This window comes from Astyanax mexicanus, unplaced genomic scaffold (assembly GCF_023375975.1).
Source record: "Astyanax mexicanus isolate ESR-SI-001 unplaced genomic scaffold, AstMex3_surface scaffold_37, whole genome shotgun sequence".
NCBI lineage: Eukaryota > Metazoa > Chordata > Actinopteri > Characiformes > Acestrorhamphidae > Astyanax > Astyanax mexicanus.
This window is the reverse complement of record NW_026040047.1, coordinates 1,424,107-1,437,830: the sequence shown is the minus strand read 5'-3', so window position 1 is coordinate 1,437,830 and position 13,724 is coordinate 1,424,107. Positions and strand designations below refer to the sequence as shown.

The following is a 13,724-nucleotide window of genomic DNA, read 5'->3' as shown; positions in this document are numbered from 1 at the left end:
CTCTTTATGCCAAACATAATGAATGAAACTTGTATATAATATAGACTAGTCAGTGTACAGTTTGTATATCAGAATAGATGTCCTCTGAAAATAACTCAACACAGCCATTACTGTCTAAATATCTGCAATAAAAGTGAGTACACCTCACCACATCCTCTACCTTCAGTGTGAGGATGCCCCACAGATGCTCAATAGTGTTTAGGTCTGGAGAAATACTTACTACTTACCTTCAGCTTCCTCATTTAGGCATTGGTTATGTTGTAGATGTTTCTGGGGTTGTTATCATGTTCAAAGATTAGGAACCAGTTTCTAAAAGGGAGGGGATTATAGATCACAGTACATGTTGGAATTTAGTTTCCCAGTGCTGGCAGGATCTCACGTAGCCCCAGGACATGATGCTACCACCATCAAACTTGACTGACAGATTTCTTGGTACTCCTCATCGGGACAATGCTACACTTTTTACACTCAAGTTTATCTTGATCTTGGTAGTGATCTCCATGCTGTTGGACTGCTTGTCTTCAGTGAACTGAACTCAGGGATTTTTGTGCATCAGCTTGAGAAGAAGCTTTCTTCTAGGACAGTGTCATGCAGACAGAGATGATGCAGTGTGTGGTGTGTGTGTGGTCTGAGCACTGCAGTGCTGGCAGTACTGATTCTCTGCATATTATGCTGAACATCTGGACTCAAATTCTTTGGTGAACCCCGGGGAGGCTTATTCTCTGGTCATGACTGAACAAATATGAGTCTTTTCCCTTTAAGAAAATTCTCTTAATCTCAGCTTGTTGTGTGAATAAAAGAAACCTTATTCATGAATGGGACTATTGTCGCCACAATAATTCAAACAGTCAATTGCCCTTGTTTTGGAGCTTCCCTTTGTGGGGTTAAAAATGGTTCTGAGGATGGTGAGGCGTCAGCCCAGAATTACATGGGAGAGGCTGGTTAATGATCTCAAGGGAGCTGGGAGCACTCTGCACTGCCTCTGCTAAATAACGCTCATGCACAGCCCTTCTAAAGTTTGCCAATGTCTAAAGCAAGGAATAGTAATGGGATACTTCGCAACTTAAACTTTAAATGCCTACAATAACTTTAGTACTACAATGGGCAATAAAAAACGTGCCTTTATAGTAACTCATGACCACTTGTATTACATCTGGATTAGCAGCATTAGTTATTTATCATTAGCTGAACTTTTATTCTTATTACTACACTTGTTTCAGAAAAAGTAAAGTGTAGTTAGTTGCTGCTGGAAATAAATAGTGTGCTGACCTTGCAGTAAGATTGTGTGGAGTCTAAAATCCATCATAAGCATCATAAAGCTCTCAGGTGTTGTCCACTGGCTTGATTTCAGACATGGTCTCGATACAGTGTCTTGATTAAAGCGGGTCTTAAATCAGGTTTGCCTGAGAAGGAGAAAGTCTCCTATTAGTGACACAGCACTGTGACTCAGCGCTTCAGAGGCTTCTCACATTATAAATAATTCATCTTTGGCTGAGGTACATCATACAGAGAGATTAACACACATAAAGAAAAAGAGTGAACATAAAGTTTTAAACATTAAAATGATTCAAAACTTGTTTAATAAATTGAATGCTTATATTATCCTTATGCCTTTATCTCAACATCAGTTTTCTATTTCCCTTTCTAAGCAATTGTTTTTTGTTTAATGATAAAAAATGATTTATTTTGCATTTTAAATTTACTCTGCACATTAGTTTTCATTTTTGATTCTCTAGACAAACTATCCTACAGCCAGGCAGAGCAGTACTTAACATGTAAACCTTAAGATAATTTATATTCTCTGGCTCCTTCTCCAATTCTACATATTTTCACAATTATAGATAAATGCTTTCAGTAGTTGCTGTTTCAACGTTAATGGTTTTCATTTGTTCTAGATCAGCGATTGTAAAAAAAAAACACAAATATTTTGGCTCTATTCTCAAGGTATAAAATTTGCAATCAGAGTCTCTACAGTGGACTTGTTCTCCTAGAACCAGCATCTCAGACCGCCTTCACTGAGGTTACAGCACAGCGCAAAACACCAGAAGTAAAGTGGATTTAACTGTAAAAGTGCAGTTTATGTATATTAAAACATTACCATTAAATTACAGTATCAGAGCTTGGCTCTGGTTGAAGCTAAGATGAATGTAATATAATATCTAATTTACAGTATATTCACTCTACAGTGGCGCAAAGCATTTTCCACTCTGCCCCCAATGTTCACTATAAAGACAAGCGGAAATGGTGTGAACAACGCAAAGCAAAAAGTTGACATTTTTCTAACTTTATGCAAATGAGTTTTGCTGGGCATTGGACAATTAACGATGTGTGGAAATCAGTTCATCAGAACAAAACCACACACTGAAATCATTATGAGACAGCGCTAGATTAGCCTTTTCTAAAAATACGTACGGTGTATTTTAAAAACGAAACATAAAAACATAGCCGATGGTGGATGGAATTGTTACTGATAGTGATTAGCTATTAAAACAGCTTTAATTTGTTTAAATCAGATATCTACAGCTTGTTTAGTTTACTAACACTGCTGTTCAAAGCTGATTAAATCAGCACAGTGATTATAAACCCAGAGTTATCCTGCTTTAACCCTCAGAACTCGTGGAAAATCTCATATAAACCCATAATCATTGGCTGAAGGCAATTCCAGTGTTTTACTCAGATACAGTGTTCAACTACAACTCTACAAACACTTTTTAACAGACAACCATGCGGACGGTGGAGGAGGCGATTCCCTTCATTATCACTTTGATATAGAGTGATATACCTCTACACCACAGTCAGCACGCACCATTATTCATTAAAACTATACATAACAATGTTTTTAAATGTCTTAAAATGTTTAATTTGTGGTTAGATTTAGTAAATAAGTGAACTGAACTTTCTTTTAGTAAACTTTACTTCATTTGTGCATACAATATTACCTAATTACAATTAATTAATTTATACAATATTACTCAAATCATTTATGATACATGTAAATATTTTTAGTTAAAACACACATATTTCACTGATGACATGTAATAAATTTTTTCGGTATACTAAATACATACATGCATTACCTGCCATCCATGTGTTGAGACAGTGTTTATAAAATAAATCTTATTTTATTTAAATATTTTAATATATGTTTAAACCAAAATTATTTACATTTCAGGAATTACTATACATTATTTATCATAAATAATTTGAGTTAAGTAACTTTAATTAGGTAATTTGGTACGCAGGAAATTAAGTAAAGTTTACTAAAAGTACTTAACGAAGTTACTTAAATTTGTCTGAAATTAAATTTACTTTGAAAAAGCAAATGCAGAAAGTTGCGTATCTTTTTTAAGTAAATTTTACTCATCATTTTTTCAGTGTAAGTGTAACCCCGCCTCCTACAACAGAGCTAAATAATCTTTAAAAACTGATTAAATGGAGAACAGTAATAGGAAAAAGGGACTGATGGAAGTATACACTAGAGATGGGAAGACAGTTTAAGGGAAAAAATGAGAAGGAAATTAGCTTTTTTTTCTCATTGTAAAATATGGGAATGGGCGGAGTTACTCATCTAATCATACTGCAGCCCGTCAGCAGTGGCACTAGACCTGCAGTATCTTTATATTGGGCAGAAGAATCTGACCTACAAGTTCCCAGGGTTTCATCAGAAACATAGAATAGGTTGGATACAGGAATGGGCAATATGACCTAAATCTTATATCTTTATATGTTTTTAATAAATGGTGCATATTTTTTAAAGGCATAAAGCATCAGTCATTTTATGGGGCTCTATTTTAGCAGTTTATAGACGAACTGTCAATGGTGCATCACACAGCTAAATTTAGTGCGTGTCAGAGTTCTTTGGTATCATAAGGACACAAAAAATATGCCATGTTCAAATTCTCCTAAATAATCATGGGTGTGTTTTGGGCATAACGTGAAATAAACCAATCAGTGTGTCAGTTGTCATTCCCTTTAAGAGGCAGGTGTGCATTGACTTTGGCACATTTGCATCTTAATAGTGTGGTGCTTTTGCGTGTCTCAACAGAGGTAACTGACTCTCTGCATGGCTGTCACCCCAGAAGACAGCCTCTTCTAAAGTCTGTACACAAGAAAGCCCTGTTAACTGTTGTCAGTATTTTAATCAGTCAGTGGCGCACCTGTGTTTTTTGCCACCAAAATAGAAACACGCCAGAAACGTACCTGAACACACCTCACTTCCAGACTACTGCACCCATTAATGTAGATTTGTTCCTAAACTCAACACTATTTTAACAGCGCAGACACAAGGCGTGCAAATAGACAGCTGACGGGGTGTAAGATAGCAATAAGCATCGCAACGCACCTTGCACAGGGTGTACGATAGAGCATATGGTATTTTAAAATATAGTAAACAGCTAACTGTATGTAAGTAAATACTGTATTTGACTTGCTTAGCAAACTGTACTGAATTAAGTTGTGATGAACAATTAAAAAAAATCATAATCCTGCTCCTTTAATTATGATAATTCCATGTCATAATTTACACATCTGTGCACTGTGTTTACTGTCATCCTTCCAGAAACCGAACCATTTCCAAACATGCCACTCATGTATTTTTTACTATTATTGTATCTGATTGTATAAAATAGTTTTAAAAATATATTAATATTAATGATACATTGCCCAGGTCAGAACAGGATGTTTTTTCTAAATAACGTGGTCACAGGGCTGGTGTAGTAGAGGCAATGAGAAAGAGGATTTTAGGGCAGTTTGAGAAGAAAACTGGACAGAATTTTGGTATTTTGAGAATTTCTGCCAGTTCTCCCTTTAGAGGAATTCAGGATCACATTCTCTCACTTTACCCACAACCCCCACCTCACCTTTCCCTCCGCCAGAATATAATCCATGTGCATTAGTGTCATCTCATTCAGACCTATTTCTAATGATGGGTCTGATGGGTCTGTTGTAGTTCATCTATGCTCTTGGCCTGATTTGTTGTTAATCTATCTCTATATATATATCTGTCTGTCTGTCTGTCTGTCTGTCTGTCTGTCTGTCTCTCTCTCTCTCTCTCAGGGCTACGGCCACACATCGAGGACAGATCATATTCAAGGACACTCTGGCCCAGCAGCTGTGTGAACAGGGAGGTGAGGATGTTCTCATTTTTATCAGGAGCTGAAGCGTGATATTGAGCATGAAGGCGTTTAGTGAATGGGGACAGTAGTGCTTCATTTAGTCGTGTTACAGGTGACTTGGTAAAGGAATTGTTAGATAATTCAGAGCTGATGTACAGTGTATCACAAAAGTGAGTACACCCCTCACATTTCTGCAGATATTTAAGTTTATCTTTTCATGGAAAACACTGGCAAATGAAGACAATGAAAAGTAGTCTGTGTGCAGCTTATATAACAGTGTAAATGTATTCTTTCCTCAAAATAACTCAATATACAGCCATTAATGTCTAAACCACCCTCAACAAAAGTGAGACCATATCCCTAAGAGACTTATTTTCCCTTTAAAATGTCATGTGACGCATTAGTGTTACGGTGCGCGTCCACTAGCACTTTTCTTCCACGCAGGTCGCCGTGCCGGATCTCTCGGCTCGTCGTGTGTGGGCGTGTCCGTGACGTTTTTGAATTCAAATAAAGCAGCAGATATAGTCAATCATAAGTTTAATATTTTACATTTTTAGTAAACCTCACTGTGATCTATAGTTGTATAAATTCATATTCCGCCATTTTTAGTCTCTCTTCTGTGTTTGAAAGGCACCAGTTCTGTATGTGTGAGGCTCGTCTGTGTGTGGCGTGGCAGCCTGCTGTTCCCCCATTGGCTGGACGCAGCGCGGCGGCCGGATTAATTTGAATAAAGTTGAGATCTGCTCAACTTTCCTGCCGGAGGGCGGGGATGCGCTCAACGCAACCCAGTATGCAAAGTGGCATGCGGCGGCTCTCTCTATTGAAATGAATGGGATGCATCAGGGCTTAAGTGCCAGTGGACGCGCAATGTAACTAGGTCTCAGGTGTGCATAGGGAGCAGGTGTGTTACATTTTGTAGTACAGCTCTCACACTCTCTCATACTGGTCACTGAAAGTTCCAACATGGCACCTCATGTCAAAGAACTCTCTGAGGATCTTGAATTGTTGCACTACATGAAGGTGACGAAGGCTACATGAATATTGCAAACACCCTGAAATTCAAGCTGCAGAACAGCGGCCAAGATCATCCAGCATTTTAGAAGAGCAGAGTCCACTCAGAACAGACCTCGCATTGGTCGTCCAAAGAAGCTGAGTGACAGATGCAGGAGTGCTGTCAGCATTGCTGCAGAAATTGAAGAGGTGGGGGGTCAGCCTGTCAGTGTTCAGACCATACGCTGCACACTACATCAAGTTGGTCTGCATGGCTGTCACCCCAGAAGTAGCCTCTTCTGAAGTCTGTAAACAAGAAAGCCCTTCCTGGAACCATGTCCTGTGGTCTGATGAGATCAAGATTAATTTGTTTAGTTCAGAGGGTCTCAAGCATGTGGGGCAGCAATCAGGTGAGGAGTATAAAGAAAAGTGTTCATGCCTACAGTTAAGCATGGTGGTGGGAGTGTCATGGTCTGGGGCTGCATGAGTGCAGCAGGTGTTGGGGAGTTACTGTACATTTCATTGAGGGACACATGAACTCCAGTATGTACTGTGTGAATTACTGAAGCAGAGCATGATCCAGCATGAGTCAGTTTTGTTCCATTAAAAGATAATCTTAAATATCTACAGAAATGTGAGGGGTGTACTCACTTTTATGATACACTGTACATTTTTTTTTACATAAATACATCCTCTGTGGATGCACTGGAATCAGAAGCTGACTGACACACGAGGCCAGGCTAAACCTAGAGGAACAGAGAAGTAAAACAAAGCTGGCTGAAGAACAGCAGGCCCACAAGCAGCCAGTTCCTCTAACTGGGGGAAGAAAAGGAAACAATGGACGGATTGTCTCCTGCCCAGTGTGTGATCTTCACTGTGTCCTGGTCTCCTGCTTCTTTATCCACACAGCTGACATACACTGGCTTCAGTCCCTGACCCTTCACCCTCTGACCCACAGCAAACACACAACTCCGAGGGTTCAGAGCCACACACAGGCTGGACACAACAAGAGGAATTAATCAGGGGAAGAATGTGGATGTGTCAATGGAACACACACACACACACACACACGGATCTGGGGGTTGACCTCATTACCAGTTAATTCATGGACAGGAAATAGCATATCACCTTTTCATTGTATCACTGCAGGCAGTGTCTGAGAATCTGAATTTCAAATTAGGTGGGGTGGTTTGGGGGGAAACCTGTGTGCCAAGAAAATATAAATGAATGGAAATCTGGGAATTTGTATTAGATAATTTTATATCACAGCATCTTAAATATCTAGATAGACCAGGATTTTTTTTGAAAATGAGGTTAATTAAATTAGAAAATCCGTAGCTATAACATTACAGACTAAAATGTACGGGTGCATCCTCATTTGTTTCATATTATGGACACAAAAACCTCTCTTCAAGAAAGTGTTTTTAAATGATCCATTTAGCGCTGCCACTATCATCTGGAGATCGCTGGTTTGCCTACAGTGCCAGAGCCCTGAGAGAGCACAACTGGTCTTGCTCTCTCTGGGTGGGTACAGTAGATGGTGCTCTTTCCCCTCATCACTCCTAGGGTGATGTAGATCAGCACAAGGCTGCGTCTGTGAGCTGATGTATCAGAACAGAGTCGCTGCGCTTTCCTCTGAGCGTTAGCGCTGTGATGCTACTCGCAGCTCGAAAAGAGGTGGAGTCTGACTTCACATGTATCAGAGGAGGCATGTGCTATTCTTTACCCTCCTAGTGTTAAGATATCACTAGTAATAGGGGGATATACAGCTGGCCAGCAGCATAATGAGTGGGACAATATTTATTTATAAAATAATCTAATCAAATATTTCTAAATTCAACTGACTGTGGTGATGTTATGGGTGTGACAGTAGCAGTTTATAAAATATAAAGAGAAAGCTGTGTGTGTAAAAGCTGAAGGTTCTCAGAAATGTTGTTGATCTTGAAGTTTCTGATTTTATTGATTATTATAAATATCTGATAGTGGGGATGAATGAGAATTTGAGCAATAAAATAGTATAAAATATATTTTAAAACTCACTGTCTGTAGTTTTAATACAAATTACAATTAGCTAATTCATGTGTTAAACATATTATTTAATTCAATTATTATGCTACACTAGCAAACCCTTAACTGGATTAATCCATAAAAATATAAGTTATTGAAACAGTATTGTTGCGTTTAGGTTTATCTCTGTGTCACATCTTTTACCTGTTTTCTGTCAAGGCTAGACAGTACTCAGACACGTGCAGATGCAGAACACTGTGATTTATTTTACAGCACAGAAACAACGGGTAGTCAATATACAGAAAAGGTTCAACAGGGGCGAACAGCAGCCAGAGAGATAACACGTACCGAAAAACGAGGGACAGTCCTGAGGTCATACACGGCAAGGCAATAGTGAAGAGCAGGCAAAAATCAGCAATGGTATAAACAGTCCAGGTAATACACAAAGATCCAATGTCAGAGCGTAGGCAAAAATCAGAGTCGAGAATAAACAATCCAGGGGTCATACACAAAAGGAAAACACAGGCAAGAAATAGAAACGCGTTGTAAAGTGGAAAACCAATCAATACTCAGCACAGGTATGCGTGTGAAAGGGCTATTTATACTGTGAATAATTAGTATTCCGGACTTCCGGGGGGTGTGCTGAGATCAGGTGAATGTGTGATGTCAGCGTGTGGTGCGTTCTGGGTAGTGTAGTTCGGAGACTGGAGATCGCAGGGAGCACTGAGTGTGGGAGAGACAGAAGCGCTATCAGCATCAGACCTGACACTCTGTGTGAAACCAAACCAAACAGTTATGTCTGTGTTTTATTTATTAACAAAGACACCAGTCGTCTTCATCTGGACCTAATAAGATGTTCTTTTCAGAAGATGTGAAAAATAGATAAACTGGACTATGACTCACTGATTGGTTAAAGGTACTACACTTTAAATTTGTCAGTATTTTAACCTTTAAAGTATTTTTTATTGCATTTTAGTATTCTTACTTGTGTGTTCACACCTGTCTCATAAATATTCAGTGTGTGAGCCACAGGCTTAAAAAAAAGCTGTACCAGTTTCAGACTTGCAGCAATTTAGAAATAAAACCACATTAATAAACCAAAGTTTAGATTTCTGATCAACACTGTATTAATTGTGATTTCTGATGAATTAAAGTGTTTGTAATGCTTTGGGAGTAAATCATTAATATTATTATGTGTAATAATATTCAGACGAGTCTGAAGAGCCTCAGACTGCAGGGGGTTAAGCTGTAAGCCTTTGGATTTTTATGGTATTTTGGCGATTGTAGTATCGCTATGGTAACTGAAGTCGTGTTAGCTCCTCCTGCCCCTCCTCCTCATCCTCACTGTCTCCATCACTCTCCATCCGTCTGTAAAAAAAAATCAGAGAAAAGCCTAACCAAAACATCAGAGACGTATGCACAATCCAAAAGGAATAAATGGTCAACAAAAGGGGTCAGAAACCAGGGCAAAAACTCCAAGGTAAACGAGCAAAAGGGACAAGGCAAAAGCCAACTATAGGTCATACAGAAAACACTCAAACAATCAAAGATATAACACTCGGTATGCAGCTAAAAAACAGGAGTAATACAGAACAAAATACCAGTATATATACATATACAACAGCTGAAAGGAATCAAAACACAGGTGAGGCTGATCTACCAATCTGGTGCTGATTGGCTGTCTGAGACACATAACTGAGAAATGCAATCTGGGAATTTGAGTCTGTGAGGTTGAGATTGGAGTCTGTAGAGGAATTGAAAGACGTGACATTGCTGGATGTAATTGTGGGATTTTCAGACTCTTTTTATATCTTTATATATTTATTTTATACATAAAATAAAGGTTCAGATAATAGGCTAGATAAGTGAAATGATATGCTCTGTTGACATTAGTTTAGTTGTACATTTTGAGGAGTGCTGAACTATATTATAAAATGCATCTAGTATTAGTATGTTATGCATAAATATTGGTGTTATTCTGCATTGAAAATTGGTCTATGGCTGATGGATGAGTGTTATTTATATTTTCAAGCTGATCATTTAAATATATTCTATTATTATATTCTTCCTGCTGGCCGGTGAATCCTCAGGATCCCCTGCTGCCTGGTTGTACCCAGTACTCCTCCAATGGTAGGAGACCAGCAGGACATTGTTATGAGATTGCTGAAAGACCTCAGCACAGGAGCAGCAACAGCTGTAGCTCCAGCTTCCCTCAGATATCAGAGATCAGAACTCCTCCCTCTGTCACAAAGTCCCATCTCCTCAGTCCTGTAAACTCTTTCAGCTATTTGTATCCACGCTCTCGCGCTTTCAGCCGTTTCTCTCGCTGCCTGACCACAGGTGAGGATGGGAACATTCATCAGCTGGTGAATCGGGAGCTTTGTTTTATGGCTCAGCTCTCTCTTCAGCCCTGCAGTCCGGTACAGTGACAGCATTACTGCACCTTACCTACAATCAATCTCACGAGCAGCCTCTCTCTCTCTTTAACTCGTCAACAAGACCCAGATATTTCCAATACATCCCTCGCTCAGAGCTATCAATCAGATATTAAACTGATAACATTCAGCCCCTTTACTGCAGAACCCATAGAGGCCATAGTGCTCCTCAGTCTCTTCTCTGGTAATAATGCGATATATCACTGACTACAATACTTATACTACTTCATATCAGAGATATAGTATAGTAAGTAAAGCACATAAGAAGAAATATAAATACATATAAATAAATGTAAAATACTTTACATTAACTCTTACATTAAAGTTAACAGTACATTAACGTTTACTATTAATCAGAGTGTTCTCTGAGTCTTTCTAAGTCTGCGCATGCACAAAAACAAACGATGGTACTAAGAACCTGACATTAATGTTTAACACAGCACCCACAAGATGGAGAAGCCAGTGTTTAAGTGATCCTGGAACTAAATCATTTTAAATACCTTCATCTTCTAGCTTTTAACTGTTTATGTTGCAGCTCACTGTGTTAAAAAGTCACTGCATGAAGTTTGAGGTTTATATTGTTGTCTCATCTCATTGGTTGAGTTTATAACCGTTTATCTGTTTACTCATGTTCATGTAAACTGGGTTATTGATCTGCAGTAATGGATTATGTGTTGAGTCTGGAGACCCGACTGTATGGGATGAATGTATGGAAGGCAGAGCTGAAGTCAGTAAACGGCATCCTGATATAGGTGTTAGTTCCCTCCAGATGGTTGAGTACAGGGTGTATTGGCAGAATTACCACATCATCAGTAGATCTCTTAGCATGACTGTTGTGAGACCAGTGTGCTAGAAGACTGAGCAAAGATCCGTCCCGCAGATCCAAATCTGTCTACAGCCGGTAGGACTGTGAGGAAGTTGAATGAAAACAGGAAGATTATGCAGACTTAGAGTTGCTGGAGCACTGTTCTACTGTGCGGTGACATGTACACAAATATAACCTTCATAGAGAAGCTAGAGGGAGACCTCAATGCTTTTAGAAAACAAAAGTTAAAATGAAGGTTTTTAGTCACAATAAGCAAACACTGCATTTTTCGCATGAACGCTTGCAGTTTTTAACCAAAAATCGTCAGTACATTCTATGAGCTGGGGCGCCAAATACATACATTTTAACAGTCAGGTATTAAGGAGCAGTAAAGTCACTCTACTGAAGTACAGAGTTATACAGGAGTTTCTGTAAAATTTCTCCAGTACCAAGGCTGGAGCTTCATTAGCATTAGCCGCTAACTGCAGCGCTAGTTCTTTCACCATTTAGAGTACATTGGACTGTAGTCTGTGTGTTTACTGTGCTAAAACAAGCTACAATGTATAAACTGCTATACTGTAAATCTAAGCTTACTATAAATAAATGGAAGCACTCTCCGAGATAAACAGAAATCTGTGTAGATAAACATCCAGTGCTTGTTTAACTTTGTAAGACAATGCTTTTTTTTTTTTTTACAAATTAAGAATTGCAGTTTTATTTCCCCCAGCGGCAGTGTCAGAGCTAGACTTTTATCTTTGGGATGGCCAAAGCTACACTGTAAATCCATACGTTGTTGGAACTCAAATGATTTAAATCTGTTTTACATAAAATTGGATATTTCTATACATTACTCAACTATATTGAGTTAGGTGAACATTTGTGGCACATATACATTCAAACTAAGTTTAGTCTGTTGCCATTAACAGCTTCTTTTCTATTGGCTTCTGTCACAATCTATTTGCATACTGCGTGTGTCCAACAGTTTCTGACTAACACTCACTATCAGTGTGTAGTGATTCCCCCTGGGCTACCTTACAAATAAATCAACTTCCCCTTCAGTTGTCATAACTTGATGTTTTAAGTTATGCTAACTCAAGTTTTCATTCTCCATTACTCAACTTTTTTTAAGGCAACTGGTTTCCTCAAACTTTTTAAGTAAATTCTACTTATCCGGGCTTACAGTGCACTACGAGCGTTTGACTTTATTCTTCTCTTCCTTCAGTGGGATGGATTACAGTTCTGTGATACATAGCGCCAACTACTGCACAGGAGGAAAATAGCAGTCAATAGGTTATCTGATTTTAAAATGCAACAGGGTTTCAACAAGATGTATGGTGAGGTTACATGTCAGTCAGCTGAGGTGGCACTTGGGGTGTCCAATAAGAATCCATTGCTGCCCTGAAGCCTGCTTTGGCTCCGCCCATGCCCAGCAGTGAGACCTGCTTGAATTAGAAGGGAAACATGGAGGCACACTTGTTCCTTACTAGTGTTGTTTAATTCGCCTTATAATCCAGTGCATCTTAAGCATGAAAATAGACCAGAAATTAGACGTTTATTGATAGCGCACCTTATAATATGGTGAGCCTCATATGTTGGCAGAAATTCATGAAAGTTTACAAGTTTAGTGTCTAGCTGTTAAACATGGGGGTGGTCGGATCATGCTTTTGGCTTGTGTTGCAGCCAGTGATACAGGGAGCATTTTTAATTTACAGTGAATACCAGCATTTTATAAGCAAACATCAAACAATTTGTAATTGATTGCTAATACAGTAGGATATTATTCTTAAACACCCTACAAATCCACAATGTACTCGTTGCATCAAAAGGCATAACTATGCTGCATGACCCCTACCTTAATATCTGAAATAAAAAAGTCTGAGAGATTCCTGAAATCTAAATCAGAACTAAAAGCCTTTTGCCAGAATGAATGTGTGAAAATCAGGCTGTGATTCATTCAAAAGGAACTGTTATCAAATGTTGATCATATAAGGTGCTTAAAAGTTGGCTCCAATTCCTTTTTTATTATATTATATTAAGAATTGTATTGTCTTTAACTTCATACCTGTTAGAAATCAGGTCATCTTTAAATTCCTTATTAACAGAACAGATCTATCTACTGTCTACAACAGTTATTAGTTACATCACATTTTCCTTTAAAAGGAATGTTTAACTAGACATTTGTTAGTTTTATGTAAACCCCCGAACAACTCTGTCCCCATAAATCAGAATTAGTGTGGGCGCTGGTACAGAGACTGAGACTGTGTCCCAAATTCAGCAAATATCAGTACTTAGAGAAAACTGCTGTTAAAGATACTTAAGAGCAGAAGAGGAGCCATTAGAAAGCTTAGAGGGAGCTCAAGAGCTGAAAACGGC

At 38.7% G+C, this 13,724-nt stretch overlaps 1 protein-coding gene across 2 annotated transcripts in view; it reads left to right on the top strand.

Annotated features, from left to right (window-relative positions):
- reln (reelin) overlaps positions 1-13,724 on the top strand; it is a 203,848-nt gene that overhangs the window by 90,354 nt on the left and 99,770 nt on the right. For both annotated transcript variants that reach the window (XM_049473397.1, XM_049473396.1), the window contains exon 4: positions 5,056-5,126. In XM_049473397.1, the coding sequence (XP_049329354.1) occupies positions 5,056-5,126 (71 nt within the window). The remainder of the gene's footprint in view (positions 1-5,055; positions 5,127-13,724) is intronic.